Consider the following 18,396-nt stretch of genomic DNA (forward strand, 5'->3'; position numbering starts at 1 on the left):
AAAAAAAGGGGGGGTGGGGGGGAATGGGATGTTTTTTGGCCCTCCCCCTCGAAGCGTCGTTTCCCCTTGAAATATCGCGGGTGGGGGCTGATCCTGGTGTGCCCCCCCCCCGCCCCCGCCGCGTATATTGCTTAGAGCATCCTTCCCCCACGCCGAAACACGGAGGGGGTGGAATCCTTCCAGGGAAAGCAACTGTGTCCCGTGTCCCCCCCCCCGCCCCGCGTTGTGCGTGGGGACACGCCGGCGGGGGGGGAAAGCGACACACGCTTCGTCCCACCGCAACCAACACGCGTGGGCCCCCCCGCCACGGGCGGCTCTTTGTGCCGAACGCTCCCCCCCCCACCCCCGCCCCGTCGGGGCGGGGGTGTGTGGGGGTGAGGCGGTGGGAGGGGGGGGTCACCCCCCCAACCAATGAAGGTGTCGGTTGGGTGACGTGGGCGGGGACACGTCGGGGCGGGGGGGGCGTGGCCGCGGCGGATTTCTTAATGAAGCGGCGGCGGCGCGGCGGGCGGCGCATGCGCGCGGGGGGCCGATATGTTGGGGGGGTCGCGGGGCGGCGGGGCGCGGCGCGGAGCTTCCCCCGACGGCGGCGGCCGAGGAAGAGGAGGAGGAGGAAGGGGAGGAAGACGAGGAAGAGGAGGCGGTGGTGGCGGCAGCCGGAGCAGCTCGGCATGACATGACGGCACCGCTCGGGCTCCCCCCGCGCTGGCCCGACGGCCTCGCCTGCCGCTGCGAGGACGCCCCGCGGGAGAAGAACCGCATGGAAGGGCTGGGGCACTGCCGGGAGATGATGCCCCACGCCGGACTCGCCGTCCCCACCGCCCCACCGCCCCCACCGCCGCCCCAGGGAGCCGCTTACGCCGAGCTGGCGGCTGCCGAGCCCCCCCGGCAGTGCCCGTCGGGGGCGGCTTCCAGCGCGGCGCTGGGCTACGGTTACCCCTTCGGGGGGGGCTACTACGGCTGCAGGTTGTCCCACTCCCACGGAGTCAACTTGCAGCAGAAACCCTGCGCCTACCACCCCGGGGAGAAGTACCCCGAGGCCGGCGGGCCCTTACCCGGCGAGGAGCTGCCGTCGAGGGCCAAAGAATTCGCCTTTTACCCCGGTTTTCCCAGCTCCTACCAGGCGGTCCCTGGCTATTTGGACGTGTCGGTGGTCCCGGGGCTCGGTGGTCACCCGGAACCGAGACACGACGCTTTGCTTCCCATGGAAGGTTACCAACACTGGGCTCTTTCTAATGGCTGGGATGGGCAAGTGTACTGCTCCAAAGAGCAATCCCAGTCCGCACACCTCTGGAAATCACCTTTCCCAGGTAGGCTGCTCCGGGAATCGGCGTGTTCGTCTGCTTCTCCACCGCCAGCTCCCACCGGAGGTGTGGATGTGCGTGTGTGCGGATGAGTGTGCATATATATATATATATATATATACACACACATATACATATACAGATAGATACGTGTATGCCTGTATATGTAATTAAAGGGAAAGAAATGGCTCTGGAATGCCTCCTGTGCAAGGCAATGTGTATGAACATGTATGGGAAAGAAGGTGAAGCAATCATTTCTGAATCAAAATACACGCCGTGAGCTTGCTTGGAAAGTAACTTTGCCGTTTAATTCTTCCCTTTCTTCTCTCCTCCTCCCTCTTGTTGCCTCACCTAAAGAGCGTCTCTCGGTGCCTTTCTCTTCATTTCCGCCCCCCCCCCTCCGCTTGTCGCTTCTCTAAGCGCAGAAAGCTTAAAAAGGCAAAAAAAAAAAAAAAATTAAAAACCTTTCTCTAGTGGTTCGGTCGAATGAGAAGTGTCGGGGGCTGGGACAGTAAATCATATCACAATTACACACAATTATAGGAATAGGTGTCAAGTGACAAATGAATCTCTTTGGAGGGGAAGGAGGGAGGCAGAGGAGTGGGGGGCGGCGGGGCTTCTCCGCCGGATCAGGCGGGCATCCCGCCCGACTGACAGCCCGCAGGCAGCCGGGGGAGGGGTGGGGCAAAACCCCTCCTTGGAGCATCTTTTAGCCCGGCAAATCCCTCGATAAAAATCCCTTCTCATCGTGCTCCCACCGGGCCCGGCCGGCTCCGTGCCCCGACGGCAGCGGGGGGAGGAAGGTGATGGTAGGTGCTGCCTCCCGGTGCCTCTCCCCAGCCTCCCCCCAGCCCCAGCGTGGGGTGGGGAAGGACGCAGGAGCCAGCGGGGGAAATAATCGCGATAAAAGGGGCGGGGGGGGGCGATGCCCTACAGCATCTTGGAGAGAGAGAGGGGACAGGTCGCGTTAGTTCTTTGTAGGAGGCGATGGAGGGGACACATCGGTTTCTTTATTTTCCTGCTTCGGGACAAAGAGGGACGGAGGAATGGGCTTTCCCGGGAGCTTTGGGGGAGCGGGATGGGGGGGCATTGGGGATGCATTCTTGCCTGCATGATGGGTGTGTGGGGTTTTTTGGGGGGGGTCCTTCCTTTCAAGCTGTATTTGGGGGAGCTGCCGCCCTCACCGCTTTCTCTCGCCATCGGCTGCGGCTCTGGTGAGTCCCCCTGAAGGACATTCCTGTCCCCCACCACTGGCCTTTGCGGCACCCTCAGCACCCCCAATTCCTCCCCCCACCCTCCAAAGAGCCGATCGCCCCCAAAACTCCCCCAGAAGCTCCCCAATTAACTCCTGTCAGCCATAATTGGGGCTGCGCTGCCTGCCGAGGAGAGCTCGCCTCCATCTTCCTCCTGCAGCCAGCTGGGTCACACCTTTGCGGCGAGGAGCTTTGTCGCCCAGGTCACCCCACAGACACGCACTCTGGCAGGGGGCTGGGGCTGCCGGAAAGCCTGGGGGGAGCTTTTCCACCCCCCAGTACCGACAGAGCAGGGGTGAGGATGCTCCCCGCATCCCTGCTGAACCCACTCCCCATGGCAAAGCACAGAGCATCTCTCCCTCCTCACTCCCCCAAAAGCCACTGGAGGGGGGGAGGAATGGGGTTATTCTTGTTGGGTTTGCCCACCCCCACCCCGAGGGGCTTCTGGGCTGCCCCAAGCCGGCGGGAGTGGTTGGGGTGCGGGGGATTCACTTGTCTCTGCAGCGGGTTCGGGGGTGCTCATCTGCGGGGAGCCCCGGGAAGGCTTGCTGATGGGGAGGGGGCAAAAAAAAAGGGAGGGGGCGACAGGAAAGGAAAGAAAGAAATAGGGGAGAAGGTCCAGATATTGTCCCAAATCTCTCCGTTTGGAAGGTCCCTTTGATTACCCGCAAGCATCAGTCAGCGGCTTGACTGGATGCTCCTTGTTTATCAGCATGAACAGTGTCGCCAAGAAAAACAGGCTTTCACCACGTGAATTGTGGATATTATGTTATTATTACTATTATTATAGCATTATTCCTCTCGCTGGGTGCATTTTCTGCCTGCCTTGTCTTCCCCCCCCCCTTTCTCCCCGTTCCTCTTCGCTCGCATTCCTCCACTCTTCATCCTCCTTTTTCCCCCCCTTTCTTTCTCTCCCCGATGTGCAGAAATTCCCAATCCGCGCCTCGGGGTGCTGTAACCCCCCCATTCCCCTCTTCCCCTTTTTCCCTCTTCCTTATGGTTTTTTTTTTTGTGTGTGTTTTTGTTTAAATCCAGACGTGGTCCCCTTGCAACCCGAAGTCAGCAGCTATCGGAGGGGACGGAAAAAAAGGGTTCCATACACCAAAATCCAGCTGAAGGAGTTGGAAAAGGAGTACGCGGCCAGCAAATTCATCACCAAAGAGAAGAGGAGGAGGATTTCGGCCACCACCAACCTGTCCGAGCGCCAAGTGACTATCTGGTTCCAAAACCGGAGGGTCAAGGAGAAGAAGGTGGTGAGCAAATCCAAGACAGCGCATCTCCACCCCACCTGACAGAGGATGACTTTGGAGGAGTAAAAGGGCAAGGAAAAGGAAGCAAGAAGCGTAAATATTTATCTGGTAGTTTGTATGATAACATCATCGGCACTCTGCTGATTCCAAGTCATTATTTAAAAAAAAAAAAAAAAAAAATCGACATTCGCAAATGCACACGCGCATCCCCCCCCAAAAAATACCCACCGACCGCATCTTTGATTTATCCCCCTGCCCCGCTCTGACTGTGAACCCCCCCCAGTTTTGCTCTGAGAAATCCCTCGGTAAGGTTAAACTGTGTATATTTTTAAAAGAAAATAATAATAAGCTAAGAGTGTAGTTACGTTAAAGGAGAGATGAAAGCGGAATGTCGCCCCGTAACGCTGTATAGTCCGACCCCCCCTCGCCAGACTTTCATATCTCGGGCCATTTCACCCACCGATGTATAAATGTATGGAGAACCTATGGCAAAGTTGCATCACAACGTATTTTCTCGGCGCTAGGGACCGAAAATAAGAAATAAGGCTGCTATTGTGGGAAGAAAACCATTGCTCGGTATCGCTTAAATATCCCCAACCACTGATTTAGGTCCCACATGGAAGCGAGTTGCTGTACGAGACTATTTTGGGTATGTTCTCATGAGGGTTTCTAGATCTCTGCCATAAAACTGGAATGTCTGTTCTCCGCTGACAAGATGGAAAATGCACAATATTGTCTTTGGGGTTTGTTTCTTTCCCTCTTTAAACCGGCTAATTATCGACAGTGTTCTTTGGATATGTAAAAGCATCTTTTTTTTTTTTTTTTTTTAATGTCTTGTATATGTATATAATATTGTGGTGTCCAGATGATAATGTACCGACTGCAGATGACATTTCTTAAAAATAAATATCTTTTTTTTGTTGTTGTTTTGCCTTGAGGAGAGGCTCTTTGTGCACCTCTTTGTAGCCCCTGTGCCTCTCCCATCCCTCCCTCCAGCCGCCTCCTCTCCCCACCACCGCAAATACAGCCCGGGCGGGAACCTCCGCAGAGAAAGGATGAAAAAAAAGGGGGGAAATCCGGCAATTTTGGGCAGAAACCGCTTAATGAGGGGCTCCACGGAAGATGCGAGGGGCTGATGCGTGTCCCCAAGGAGGGTTGTTCCCAGGGGGAGTAAAAAGCGGAGAAAATAGATTGAGTCAGCTGAGTGCTTTTTTTATTTTATTTTATTTTTTAAATTTGCTTTTCCTTTTTCCTCTTTATGTTGTCCTTATTTTCCTCCTCCCCGCAATTACCCTGGGTGAAAACGCGATGACTTTCCGCAGACGCTTCTAATCTCTTTCAATCTCCCTCCCAAAGGACGCGTTTCGCCAAACCTGTTTGACTCCAGCTCCGGCCCCAGATAAAAATCTCCCAACCTGCCCTCGCCCCGCCGAGCAGCTCCGCGGTCCTCCCGGCTCCGCGCCCGCGGAACTTTCGCGGCCCCGAGCCGGCCGGGCGGCTCGGAAAGAAATACGAGAGAGGAAATTGTTTCCATAGGCGGATTACAATCTACCTTAATATCTGCTAGATTTAATCACCTCGTTAAATGATCAAAAGGGGAGGGGAAGGGGGGGAAAAAAGGCTTTTAAAGGGATGTAACCTAAAACAATATTATTGCGGGCTAAATTTGCATTGAGTGTGCGCATATATTTATGTGAGGGGGCAGATAAAGCCGGCACAAGCTGTATAAAGCTTTATGAAAAAAAAAAAAAAAAGAAAATTAGCGTTGGTGTCGGCAGAAATGCGCGCGTAGATGTATTAGGTGTTCGAACCGGTGCGCTTAAGTGAGTGTATATATAATATATATACACATTTATACAAGGGTGTGTGCATATAACCGTGTATGTCCGTTTCTTTTAATGATCTGGGCGTCGGTATATATATATATATATATATATATATGTTACATGTATGTGTGCGAGGCTTGACGGTGTGCGTGTAATTTATATAAGTCCGGGTATTAAGGCCAGCTGTGTATCCCTATATGTGGGTCTGTCACTTATACCGCATATAACAACGTATCTGTACTCTCTATATAAATTTATATATATTTACGCAAGGGCAACCCTCTACATTATCATATAAAATGGTGGGTAGACAATATGTATGCTATATATATAAATTTATTTATCCATATGCGAGTGCAAACCGCTATATTATCACACAAAGCGGCGCGTAGATCTCATTTATGGTCCGTACTGGGGTGTTTAATACGGTGTGTGTACGTATAGGGGTACCTATAGTTTTATCAATGCGTCTAAAAGGTGGATGTATAGGGTGTGCGTATGTACCGCCCCTCTCCGCGGGTCCAACGCGGTGGCAGAGTGTGCCCTATGGAGCCCAAACCACCACCAGAAACACCGGCAAAGCCCCATGTGGGTCTGGATGTTTCCCGGAGTGATCCCAAATCTCCGGAAAGGTGGGATGCTTCTTTGTCTCATTCCGGGAATGGGGAGACCCGGGGGGCTGGATCCTCTGTCCCAGCTCCCCTCTCCCTTCGGGGGGTTGGAAAAAAAAGAGGTTCCCGATTTCTGCCCCCAGTCCCTGACTTCTCCGGGTGTGCAGTTGAGGAGCGCAGAAATCCGGGAGTTGATCTGACGGTGTTCCTTGCAATCCTTTTGGAGAGCTTCGGTGTTTCGGAAGCACCGGCAGAGCTTTAATTCTGATTATTTTAATTCTTTTTAAAAGACGCTCAGCTAGGAAATATCGCAAGACCTCGAGAAACCCACCGCCGCTGCAATAGCGGGATTAAATCGTCGGTAAAACCTGCCCTACCGCACGAGAGCCACGAGAATGTGTGTTTTGGGTGAAAAAAAAAAAAAAAAAGAAAAGAAAAAGAAAAAAAAAAGAGCTCTTCCTTTAAAAAAAAAAAAAAAGCTTTCTGTGTGTGCAGACACTGCAATGCCTGAGAGCAACTCCAGACAAGCCCAAATCCGACATCCCGACAGCGAGCGTGTTGCTCGCTGCGCCTCTATTCTTCCTCGTTGTACCTGAATTTCACCAGTTCTGGGGGGGAAAAAAAAAAAAGTTGATGAAACTGAGGTCAATGAGGGAGGATTCTTGGCGGGAATGAGGGGATATGGATAAATACATTATTTTTTTTTTCTTTACCGATGTGGGTAATTGAGCCCAAGTTATCCTGGGAGTTTCCAATTCTGGAAGTTTTTGTCAATTGTGGGTTAATTTTGTTGGAGGGCGAGAGGGCTGCCTGGGTGTCGGTTTGTGCGTCGGTCGCTCTTTCAAATCGCGTGGGAGGAATTAAACGGGGGGGGGGGGGGGGAGAGAAAAGAAAAGAAAACAAACGCAAAACCAGAGAAGAAACAAGAATTTCATTCATTGCGCTTCAGGGCACCAAGGGGTTTTGATGGTCTTGGTTGGCAGATATTGACCAGCCCATGAAACCCTGCGCTCGCTGGCCATTGCCCACATTTTCCAGGATATTTTAAATATAAAAATTAAAATATCGTAATTTTTCATGGCGTCGCTGGACCCCTCCATCCTCTCCCGGGGACTGTATAACTGCCCAAGAGCCGGGAAGGCGCAGGGATGCCGGCAGGCGATGCTGAGGTGCCGGCTGGGATTTTTTTGGGGGGTGTAGACCCCAGGGGAAGGGGACTCTGTTCCCGATGTGCTCAGAACCTCGGGGTTCGGTTCCCACAAAAGTGGGGCTGTGCCTTCCCCCGCCGCCGGGGTTGGAGTCGGGTGCGGATGGCGGCGGGGGGAGGTCAGGATTGGACCCTTCCCCTCTCCACGCGTCCACGGACACTTGGTCCTTCCTTTAATCATCGGGTTGGGTGAAAAAAACCCCACGGTTTCGGGGCTGGCGGGAGGAAAATAAAACTCACACTAAATTTTTGAGATCGATCCTTCCTGCCGATCCTAGATACTGTTGGTTTGGGTTGGTTTTTTTTCCAGAGGAAGGGCAAAATCTGATCTACAGCTCCAGTTATTTGGCCATCCAAGGGCTTTGGAGGAGGCACTTGCCTGGAGGAGAAGAAATTAAAATAAAAGTTGCGCGCACACACGCAAAACACCCGAGGAACAGCTCGTTACTTTCCTGCTGAAGCTCCGCGGGCGCGGAAGCCGAGCTTTCCCAGCCATGACCCCCCTCAGGAAGACAAATCCAATGAGTTTCTACCTTTTTTTTTTTCCCCCACTCATTTCTTCACGCCCCCGTTGGGAAAAGCCATTGGGAATCGCTCGCTTCTCTTCTCCTTGCTTATTTATCCATTGACGCCCTGCCCGTAGCTCGCTGGGTGTTAGGTCAGCAGGCCGTGACGTCACTCCTGTATTACCCTTGACCGTGACTAGGCGTTGTTTGACCTTGACATCACGAGCTGCGGGGATAATAAGCGAGGGGACCCTCACCCTTGATCTTCTCCTCGGCAGCCAGCCCCAAGCAGCTCCCGCTCCTGTTTACAGATAAACAAGGTGTTATTTGAAGTCTAGACAGGCGGGCTAATGGCCAACAATAAAGCCCTGAAAAGGAAGTTTCCCAAGTTTAGCCTTTTCTTTCCTTTGTATCGAGGACTTTGAATAACTTCCCAACCTCAGCCTTTATGGTAAAATCCCGGACAAGGGATTTCCCTCTCCCTTCTTTTTTTTTTTTTTTTTTCCCTGCCATTTTCTTCTTTTTTCCTTCTTTTTTTTTATTCCTTTTTCTATTTTTTTTTTAGCTCTCTCACATTCACCTATGTATTTTTTTCTCTAAAGCATTTCTTTTTTTTGTAAGAATAACTTCCTAATCTGGAGGGGGAATTCTGCTCTCGCAGCCCTGTGCTCAGTGCAGAGGTGAGTATCACTCTTGCTGGTTAACTTTCTATTTGTTACGGAAGTGCTTCGTCTTAAAAAAAAAGACTATTTTATTTATTTAATTTTTTTTTTGGTAGCGGCAAAAGAGAAGAGACTTCTAAAGGCTTCGCCAAGAAATTATTTAAGACACTGACAGCCAACACGGGGTGTGTGTGTGTGTGTGTGTGTCCGCACATCCCACAAACTCCTGCAGCACCGCTGGTTCCTTGCTTATAAACTGCCTCCTTGCCTACGTGGTTCAGCACATTTGGGGAAAACCCTCGTGTTTCTGGGTATTTAAGGATTATCTCCAGCAAAATGTGGCGTCTCCTGTCGCCTCCACTTCGGGGGGAAGCTGCTGCCTGGCAGGGAGCTGGTTCAGCCCGCAGTTGGACCAGCCGTGGGTTTAATAAACTCCTTTTCCTCCCCACCACTCTCTCTTCCTTGACAAGGAACATTAAATAAGTGAGATCACGCTTTGCGGGCTCTCCAATTGCGATTTGCTCAAGAGTCGTGAATTCTAGACCATTAACTGGTTTGTTGTTCCAGTTGTTGGGGGTTTTCAGCCCTCCAAGGGAATTACAGTAGAAAACGCCAACTTCTCACCCAAAACAGCGCTGGCGGACAAAGCAAACTTCCCTAAAGTTGGGGACTAAACCTTTGCCTTACAATGGGTGCAGGCATCAGTTTACATCAATCTAATAGGAGGAGAAGATCCTCTGCTGGCAAAGCTGGGGAAAAATATAATGATATTCCAGGCATTTAACTATTCCCTGCACCGAGCCTGGGACCTGCCTTCGTTGAAACTGAAAGCTGCCCCAGATGATTTGTATATTGGATGAGCTGAAGTGTCGTAGACATTTTTATTCGCATCCATTTACCACTTTTCCATGTTAATTTTTTTTTTTGCCCCCCCCCCCGGCTCCTACGTATTCCATTTTACTGCCCTCTTATATAGATACATAGAAGTTGTCTTGTACACTTATATATCTATAAGGTGCCTATAGACGTGCATTTTCCGCATCAGAAAAAGGGGCCGGGGCAGGTTTCAATGATATATAGCTACCCCGAAGTAACAGTTCTGTGGGCTTTCCAAAGCCTGTCTCTATTTTATTCCCCGTGTCATGTATCTATATATTTATTCTAAATACTTCCTTTTTGACCCTGGCAGCTAACTTCTTGTTCCAGTCACCGCAACTCCTTACAACTCCCACCCAATTTGGGGGGGAAACTCACTTGAGCAGAAACGCTGAGCCATGACGGGATCTGTTTTTCCAACCTCCACACGCACAAGGAGACCTTTTAATTCGCTTCCCTCCCGCCCCCCTTTTCCAGGCAGAAAGATGCAATCTATATGTTGCAGGCTCTTTTTTTTTTTTTTTTTTTTTTTTTGCCCGATTAGGGTTAAATTTCTGGGAGAAAACTGAAAGTGGGGCTAAATCCTTCCCATCCGAAACGTAAATATTTTGCTGGGGCCATCACGCTGGGGCTGTTTTAATGGGGTTTATTTTTATTATTATTTTTTTATATATATCTTGAAGAGGGGAGGCTGGCAGGGTAGGGGAGAAAGAGCCTGTTCAAGGGGGAGCCGCCAGCCGAGCTCAGCCCCGCGGGCTGCGCAGGGGAGGGATGAAATGCGGGAGGAGGGGACGGGGAAATTTTATATCTCATGCTTGGGGGAGAGGGGTTGCGATGGCGTAAAAAAAGGGAAGAGGAGGAGCGCAGGGATGAATCCCCCAAAACAGGGCGGGGGGGGCGGAAAGAGCAAAGCACCGAAATGCAACTCAGAACTTGGGGTTGTTTTCCCCGGGCAGTGAGTGATGCTCATCCGAGACAGTCATTAGCATAAGATGTCGATCCTATTCACTACACTAGACAGTGACCTTGAACTGAGACAATCTTGCTTTTCCAGCGTCTTTTTCTCTCCCTCTTTTTTTTTTTTCTTTTTTTTTTTTTTATCGGGAGCTGTTTGGTTGGGTTTTTTTCCCGGCTCCCATGGGCAGGGAGTTTTCCCGGCTTCTTCCCACCAGCATTTCCCGAAAACTGCTGGTGTAACTTCTGGAGGTGGGGAAAAAAAAAATAAAATATATATATATATATATAACCCTCCCCGAGGATTATTAAATATCTGCGTCGAAAAGGTCTCTCTACCTGAAAACTGGGAGTCCTGAAAAAGAGGAAAGACTCAGAGATTTAATTTTTTTTATTTTTTTTTTGCTGGGCTGGGCAGCTATTTTGGGGGGAGGGTGGAAAAAAAAAAGGTGGGTTGTTGAAAGCAATATGAGGCAGAAAAGGGGATATATTTTTGACGCTGGGGGTGGGATGTGCGCGGAGGAGGCTGCCTAAAGCATCGGTACCAGTGTCCCAAAACAGGAGGACTCGGCTCAGGCTTTCGTGTTTAAGCACCGCTTAGAAAAGCCCAAGCGAGCGCTCAACCTGAACCGGGAAATGCATTTTTAATGGGGAAGAAATTCCCAGGGAAAGGCGGCAGCTTTGCTTAAGAGCCCTTAGGATTTTTTTTCTTTTTTTTTTTACATATATCTATATATTTTTCCTTCCCTTGGACCTGCCTGCAGCAGGAGCAGCGCTGAGCTGGGGAGCCCCACTCAAGGCCACCAAGAGCAGGGAGGGACCCTCCGCGCCGTGCGCCGCTTAATGTATTTCTGAGCACGGCTGTAGCGTCTCCCAGCTCTTAAAAAAGAAAAAAAAAAATAGAATAAATAAAGGAAGCGGGGGTGCTTTCCTCCCTCTCCCTTGCTGCGATGCCCATGCTGACATTATCCCTCCACGCAGGAGTTTGTGGTTCACTTGCTCCGCAGCTCAGCCCTGCAGCCGCTTGCCCGCATGTTTCCTTGAGGGTAAAAGTGAATTTGTATTCATTTTCTTTTTCTTCGTGCCCGGCAAAAAAATCAAATTGAATAAAGAGGAAAAGCCCCAAATACCCGGAGACTCCTCTGAAGCAAAAATGTACTTTTCTGAGGTCCGGTGGAGAACAAAGCCGTGCAGCACCCGGGCACGTCTTATATGGGGAATTTTCCAAAGAAAAGAGCAAGGTAGAGGAAGGGTTTTTCTTTTAAAAAAGAAAAAAAAAAAGAAAAGAAAAAAGCAGCAAACAAAGCCAATTCAGATGGCAACCTCCGGGGATCACGTGCTCATTTTTTATATAAACTATTCCTCCCCACGCTTGCCCAGCGTTGCGAGCGCTTCTTCTGCAGCAGCGAGAAGACAACTCTTGGAGAAATTGCAAGCGGCTTCTTTTGCACTTGTACCTGCAGGGAGAAAAATTCCTTGGCAAGGTTTTAAAAAAAAAAAAAAAAAAAGGGCTAAACTTTCATTCTAGCAAAAATATTTCTAGTAGTCGTATTTCTGCCTACGAAGGTATGCACGTATCTCTGCGAGGGATGGATGTAGCGTATCCATAGATGTGCCAGGGAGAAAAAGGGTTGGGAAATATAGAAAATAGGTTTTCCACCTTCGGGAGCTGTCCATGGAAGAGGGAAAAGGCACCTAAATGAGTTATTTTATCGGCACCTGATTTTTCTTGCAGGGCTGGGATAGGGGTTTAAGATGAAGCCCCAGTGTTTTTGCCAGATGAGGCGGATGGAGGGAGGGGGGAATTGATGTTACGCTTGAGAAATATCCAAAATATCGGTGAGGGAGGTTGGTTGCTGGCTGGGAAGGCAGCAGTTGGGGAGGTGCGGCTGCACCCGCCCGGCTCAGCCTCCGCGGAGCGCCTCCGCCCCCGCGCAGCGGTTTTACCTCTACAGGAATATTTACGGTACTTTGCAGAGTCAACCTGGCAAGGGGAGCGCTGGGGAGTTGCTTAAGGCAGAGAGGAATGCAAAGCCATGCAAAAATCCAGCAAACGGGGTGGGCATTTTGCTTTCTTAAAAAATAAAAAGGGGGAGGGAAGAAGTAAGGAAAAAAGAAAAAAAAAAAAAAAGAAAAAAGAAAAAAGGAAGAGGAAAAAACCGCCCCAGGAAAAAAAAAATCTAAATAAAACACCCTTTGCGTGTTCCCGGTTTCCATACGATGCACCTTTCCCAGCATTTTTTTCTTCCTCAAGGCGGTTATTTTGCACTGAAAGAAGCCAATATTGATTTTTTTTTTTTCATGCCTTGTATTCCTTTGCAGCAGCTCTTTTCAGTATGACCAGGAGAAGACGATGGGTGGGAGGGAAGAAGAGCTCTGTGGTGTTACGAGGGCAGAATATATTGCTATAAGGTGGCGAGGAACCAGCTCCGTGTGTGAGTGTCTGCGTGTACCTCTGTTTCCAGGGGTGGGGAGCAAAGAAACTGGGGGCGGGGGAGGGGGGAAGACTATAATTCTTATTCTTTCCCAGAAACCAAGCAAAAGAAATGAGATTTGAACATTTATTCTATACGTGCGCGCGCCTTGGTGCATATGGAATATATACCGGGTAAATTAAGGCTGTATATAGTCGTGTTCTTCTGGCTGCTTTATTCGACACAGATCATTAATAAAAGCAATTGAGGATTATTAAAAAAAATCTTCCATCCCTTCTTGAGAGAGTGGCAAGAGCCTGGGAAGAAGCTGCATTTCCCCAGCCCACGACAAAGCCACCTAGTCGGAAAGGAGTGGGGGGGAAAAAATGATAATAATAACATTAAAAAAAGAGTAGAAAAGGTCGCAAATAGCCTCCAAGTCTCCCATCCCACCGCGCGTAAATATGAGCCTGTTGCGGGCACCATCATTCGTCTCCTTAAAAAGCCCGTAAACTTTATATGACACAATATCTAATAGTAATTTATTGGGGAGATATTGTAAATTCGAACTGTTTTAGTTAATAAAGGAGCTAATTAATGAGAACCAGCCTCGCTTTTGCGGGTGGTGGCGGGCCCCGAATTGTTGCCGGGGGAGGGGCGCGCAGCGGTTTTGGGGCAAAACCCGCGCCTATCGATTATTTTATGCTAAATATGACATTTTAGGGCGCTTCGCGATTCTCAAGCCAGCGCTGGGAGCCATTGCCTTTTTTTTTTTTTTAATAAAATGCTTTATGGGATTTTTTATGATTTTTTATGATTGGGGGGGGTGGTGAAGAAGGCCGGGGGGGGGGGAAGAAAAGGCGTAAAAAGGCGGAACTTGCTGTTGTGTTTTGTCTCGGCTGCCAGGGGAGGGGAGGGCCCCCCCCCCCCCCGCTTCCAGCGCAATTTGGGGCTCACGTGACCCCCCCGGACCAATGGGGCCGAGCCGTCGGTTTAACTATGTTTAATGTCAGATAGCAATAAAGTAGAAGCTTTCGGTCAGGCCCGCGGAAATGGGCGAGCACAACCTCCTTAATCCCGGCTTTGTGGGACCTCTGGTGAACATCCACACGGGAGACACCTTCTACTTCCCAAATTTCCGTGCCTCCGGAGGGCAGCTGCCCGGTTTGCCTTCCCTCTCTTACCCCCGACGGGATAACGTCTGCTCCTTGCCCTGGGCATCCTCGGAACCCTGCAACGGGTACCCTCAACCCTACCTGGGCAGCCCCGTCTCCATTAACCCTTCCTTCGGTCGAGCCTGCGACCTCGCCCGGGTGGAGGAAAGCAAATGTTATTACCGGGAAACTTGCTCGGAAACCAGCGGGCTCAAGAGGGAGGAGAGGGGCAGGGACAGTGCTTTGCTGCCCCTCGAATCCGGCCTCCCCAATGGCATGGGGGGCAATTTCAGCAAATATGACTATCCCAGCGGCGAGGCGGTGCCCCACGACCCTCCGTCCTGCCAGTCCTTGGAGTCAGACTCCAGCTCGTCCTTGCTCAATGAAGGGAATAAAGGCACGACCGGAGAAGCGGGGGCTTTGGTGTCCCCCCTGAATCAAGGCAGCACTTTAGGCACCGGTGGTAAGACCCGGGATAAAGGGTTTGGGGAGGTCTCGGGGCCGTTTTTGAGGAGGGGAAGGGGGGGTTTGCTTAGAAACTTGCCGGCTTGGAGCTCCTTCGTGGTGTAATTCATGGGCTCAGCGGCGTGTCTATGTGTGCTGAGACCACTAGGGGTAGCACCGAAATCCCTAATGTTTTATTAGGTGGTGCTTCTTTTAAAAGAAAAGGCTATAAACATGTAAATATCCCATAAAAAAAAAAAAAAAAAGAGAGAGAGAGAGCGAGAGAGCGAGAGAGTCGGGTGGTGGTTGCGCATCCCTGCGCGGCGCGGAGGGCTGGCGGAGCGACCGGGCGGCTTTTTGGGGACATCGCAGAGGTGTGTCTACCTAAGGGAAGGGGGGGAAAGGGAGGGGGGATGCTTAAAAAAACACCACAGCCTTCAAAGATGGCAATGGGGTGCAGGTTTCTCCCTGCTAGCGGGGCCGGAGCCATTCCCGAGGGGGGTCCCGGGCTTGTCGCCCGCTCCCTGCGCGTCCTTTGCTCCGTGCACCGGTTATAACGCTCCCCTACCTTCCCCTTCCTCTTCCTCCTGTGCCCGCCCTACGCATCACCCTGGGAGACAGCTGGGAGCATCCCTAAGCCCCCACAGCGGGGGGACAGCGGGGAGGTGCAGAAGAGGGTGCTGCGGGTGCCCCCTTTTCTTTTTTTAAAGGGGGGGGGGGTTGGGTGTTGGTTTTTCTTTTTCCTTGCCAAGTGCTCAACTCTCGCTCCCCCTTTGCCAGGTGCTCCTTGGTACCCGATGCACACACGGTCCCGGAAAAAACGAAAACCCTATTCCAAGCTGCAGCTGGCAGAGCTGGAAGGGGAGTTTATGGTCAATGAATTCATTACTCGCCAAAGAAGGAGGGAGCTCTCAGACCGATTAAACCTGAGCGACCAGCAGGTGAAGATCTGGTTCCAGAACCGGCGTATGAAAAAGAAAAGACTCCTCCTGAGAGAGCAAGCCCTTTCTTTCTTTTAAAGTTTTAGAAGCGTCCGTGTCGGGTATTAAAAAGATAATAATAATAATAATAATACAACCAACAAAAAAAAAAAAAATCCCACATAGACTGTCTAGCGTTCACCCGAGCTCCCGGGACTCTACCTGACCACCCTTAATCCCCCCCACCCCTCCCTTCCCAGAAATCAATGAATAAAGAAAGAATATTAATAAATAACCAGTTTCCCTTAAAATATGAAACCCGACAGCGAGAGAAAATAATAATAATAAAATAATAATAATGCATCTTCTCCACCGGGACCGCGGGGGTACAGACGGCTTCCAGAGATGCTCGGCGGGCTGAAGGGGAGGTTTTGAGTGCGACTTTAGCGGCTTTTCCTTTGCCAGCAGCACAGGTAGGGTTTCCGTGCAGCGCCGGGCACCGTCGGGGCCGTCGGGGGCCGCCGGTCCCGCTCCCACCCCCCCACCCCCGCCCCCGCCCCCGCTTCCACCTCCGCCCGGCTTCGGTTGACGGCGAGACCGGGGTTGAGGGTGCTGAGGGTGGATCCTGGACCTTCTCCTGGGCTGCCACGCTGGGTTTAGGGCTGGTTTGGTGTTTAGTGGGAAGGCGGGAGGAGTAAACAGCAAAAAAAAAAGGATTAGAGAAAAAAAAATTAAAAAGGGGGGGAAGGGAATGCGGAATGTTGTCTTAAAGGACCTGCCCCGCATCCTTATGGAAGATGCTTCTTTTCAGCGCACGGTGTGACCCAAAATGTGTTTTTTCTCAGTCTAAATTGAGGGCTTGCGGCTAATCAGGATCTCTAGGTTGAATCAGGATCTCTAGGCTTAATCAGGATCTCTAGGAAGAGGCGAGAGACAAAGACTGTGTATATATCCGGTGTATATGGTATATAGCTGTATAATAAATGAGGTATGTGTATCACACTATGTCCCTATAGATACGAGGCTTTGCTGCAGGCGGTGGTGTTGTCCTCAACGCCAGAATGTCACAAGGAGAAGGAAAAACGCGCACACACACCCACACACCCCCCCCCTAGAAAACCCTCCCAGGAAAAAATAATCTGAATTTCCTTCCACGTAAACTGAGCCTTTCGGAGATTGATTTTTTTTCCCCTCTCGAAATTCACAGCGTTTCCCTGCACTACCCCAAAATCCTATCCTTCCTCTTAAACAAAAACGATGTTTCTTTGCAACAGCTCTACTGACGGAGCATGGATGCTGTTTTGCTGTGTTTATTGATGACAACGTAGGAAAATAGGTAGAAAAATTCCTTCTTTTTTGTACCCTCCGGTGATAACCGCCTGTTGGAGCCGGAGCGAGTGGCATCTCTCCTTCCCTGGGACAACTCGGATGATGCGCTTTGTCGCCTGGGTGCTATTTTCTCAATTATAAAAACTGTGGGTTTGGGGTTTTCTTAAGGAAATATATCTCATCCATCCACGTCTCCCTTTCCCAGCTGAGCACCAGGTAAAAAAACCTGCAGGTTTTTAGCAAGGGCGATGTTTTCTTTACCTCCTTAAAAATTCCTGATAGGACTTGTCTCTTTGGGGCACGGGGTGGGGGGGGGGGTGGGGGTGTGGAGTGGGGGGGGGTTGGCTCCCTAAAATCCTGCCTGGCTTTTTCCCTTTCAGGGCAGTAGAGAGGGGCCTGGTAGGATGCGGCGCGTTTTCTTTGTACATGTGCTGGGATTTCATGGAGAAAACCCACCAATTTTCGCGATTCCCCGTCAGGTCTGTGTTTTAAGGCACATTTAGGTCGGGGAGAAGCGAGGCCGGGAGAAGGGGAGGGTAAAACGGGGGGAGCAGCAGGTTTAGGGCCCTGGGGAGCTTTGCCTGCACAGGAATTTGTAATTCAGGATAAAATGGGGGCAAAAAGAGGAATTTTTAATTCAGGTTGAAGGGGGAGAGGGGGGCGGCGGTGCTGCAGCCCGGTGCTTTGCCACGCCGCGCTTTGCTCCATTCATTTTATATCGGAGGGGGGATTAATTTTATGGCAAAGCAGCGTTTTCTGGGAAGTCTGGATGCTCACCACGTGCTCCCGCTTCCCCGCGTTCATGGTCATGACCAGCAGCGCCGAGGAATGCTTTTATTTACGAGCTGCAAAGGATGGAGCCGACTCCTTAAAAAAAAAAAAAAAAATGCTTCCCTGGGCTGAAAGGAGCCTTTTCCTTCGGTTTTATTCCTGCAGGATCATCCAGCAGACCCTCCTCCCTCCATCCCTATCCCTTCCCCGGCTGCTTCTCCTTATTTCCCCCCCCTTCTTTAAAAAAAAAAAAAAAAATTTAAATTCCCAACCCGGGAAATGTCACAGCTTTATTTCCTTCCGCAGGTTTTTGCAAAGAAAAGACACCCCCCCCCGCTTCATCTCCTCCTTCTGGGCCAGGGTCCCCTTTTGCCCCCTCCTCCCACACAGAAGAGCCGTCGCGGAGGGTATCGCCTGTCGCGATGCTGTGCAATAAAGCCTAGGATGTGTTAAAACACACGTATATAGAGATGTAGCTGTAGATGCTCCGGCTCCACCATGTGCAATTAAAAGAGGAGGGCGATGTGGAGGAATGCAATGTCTCGGGGAGATTTTTGGCGGGAGGGGAAGGGAGATTTTTGGGGGGTGGGAAGATTCGGGAGGGGGGGGAGATTTGGGGGGGGGTTGGTTGTGGCTTTGGGTGTTTTCAGAGCACCTTTGCCGCCGCGTCGCGGGGCTGAGCTGGTTCCGCGGATGGTGACTTCGGGCTGTGCAGTGTCGTGGGGATCGGGGGCGGGGGGGTTGTAATTCCACGGGAAAAAGGACCAAATCCACCCAGGTTTTGCTGAACTGAGCTCCCAATCGCCTCCCCCCAATCTCAACCCCCCCGCCCCCATCGCCGGCACGGAGGCAGCGGTGGGGATGGAGGCTGGAGTTTGAGGAAGGCAGAAATGTGGGTGAGTTACGGTGGGATGT

The 18,396-nt window shown here is 51.0% G+C and overlaps 2 protein-coding genes across 2 annotated transcripts; both read left to right on the forward strand.

The window, feature by feature from the left end:
- Positions 1–676: 676 nt before the first annotated feature.
- On the forward strand, positions 677–5,663 carry HOXC13 (homeobox C13). Its single transcript, XM_074564978.1, has 2 exons — positions 677–1,310; positions 3,593–5,663. The coding sequence occupies exons 1-2, from the start codon at positions 677–679 to the stop codon at positions 3,847–3,849; spliced, it is 891 nt and encodes a 296-aa protein (XP_074421079.1). The 3' UTR covers positions 3,850–5,663.
- Positions 5,664–13,427: 7,764 nt separating this feature from the next.
- Positions 13,428–16,218, forward strand: HOXC12 (homeobox C12). The gene is made up of 2 exons (XM_074565052.1): positions 13,428–14,480; positions 15,242–16,218. Exons 1-2 carry the CDS (start codon positions 13,916–13,918, stop codon positions 15,478–15,480), a joined length of 804 nt encoding a protein of 267 aa, XP_074421153.1. The 5' UTR covers positions 13,428–13,915; the 3' UTR covers positions 15,481–16,218.
- The last annotated feature ends 2,178 nt before the right edge of the window (positions 16,219–18,396 follow it).

This window comes from Larus michahellis, chromosome 22 (genome assembly GCF_964199755.1).
Source record: "Larus michahellis chromosome 22, bLarMic1.1, whole genome shotgun sequence".
In the NCBI taxonomy this organism is placed as follows: domain Eukaryota; kingdom Metazoa; phylum Chordata; class Aves; order Charadriiformes; family Laridae; genus Larus; species Larus michahellis.

What these genes read in the sequence shown, in the direction of transcription:
- HOXC13 (XM_074564978.1), top strand. Translation starts at nt 677, where the DNA reads ATGACGGCACCGCTCGGGCTCCCCCCGCGCTGGCCCGACGGCCTCGCC. An exon ending in CTGGAAATCACCTTTCCCAG is followed by an intron (nt 1,311 to 3,592) that starts GTAGGCTGCTCC and finishes GTTTAAATCCAG; the next exon opens with ACGTGGTCCCCTTGCAACCC.
- HOXC12 (XM_074565052.1), top strand. Translation starts at nt 13,916, where the DNA reads ATGGGCGAGCACAACCTCCTTAATCCCGGCTTTGTGGGACCTCTGGTG. An exon ending in CAGCACTTTAGGCACCGGTG is followed by an intron (nt 14,481 to 15,241) that starts GTAAGACCCGGG and finishes CCCCTTTGCCAG; the next exon opens with GTGCTCCTTGGTACCCGATG.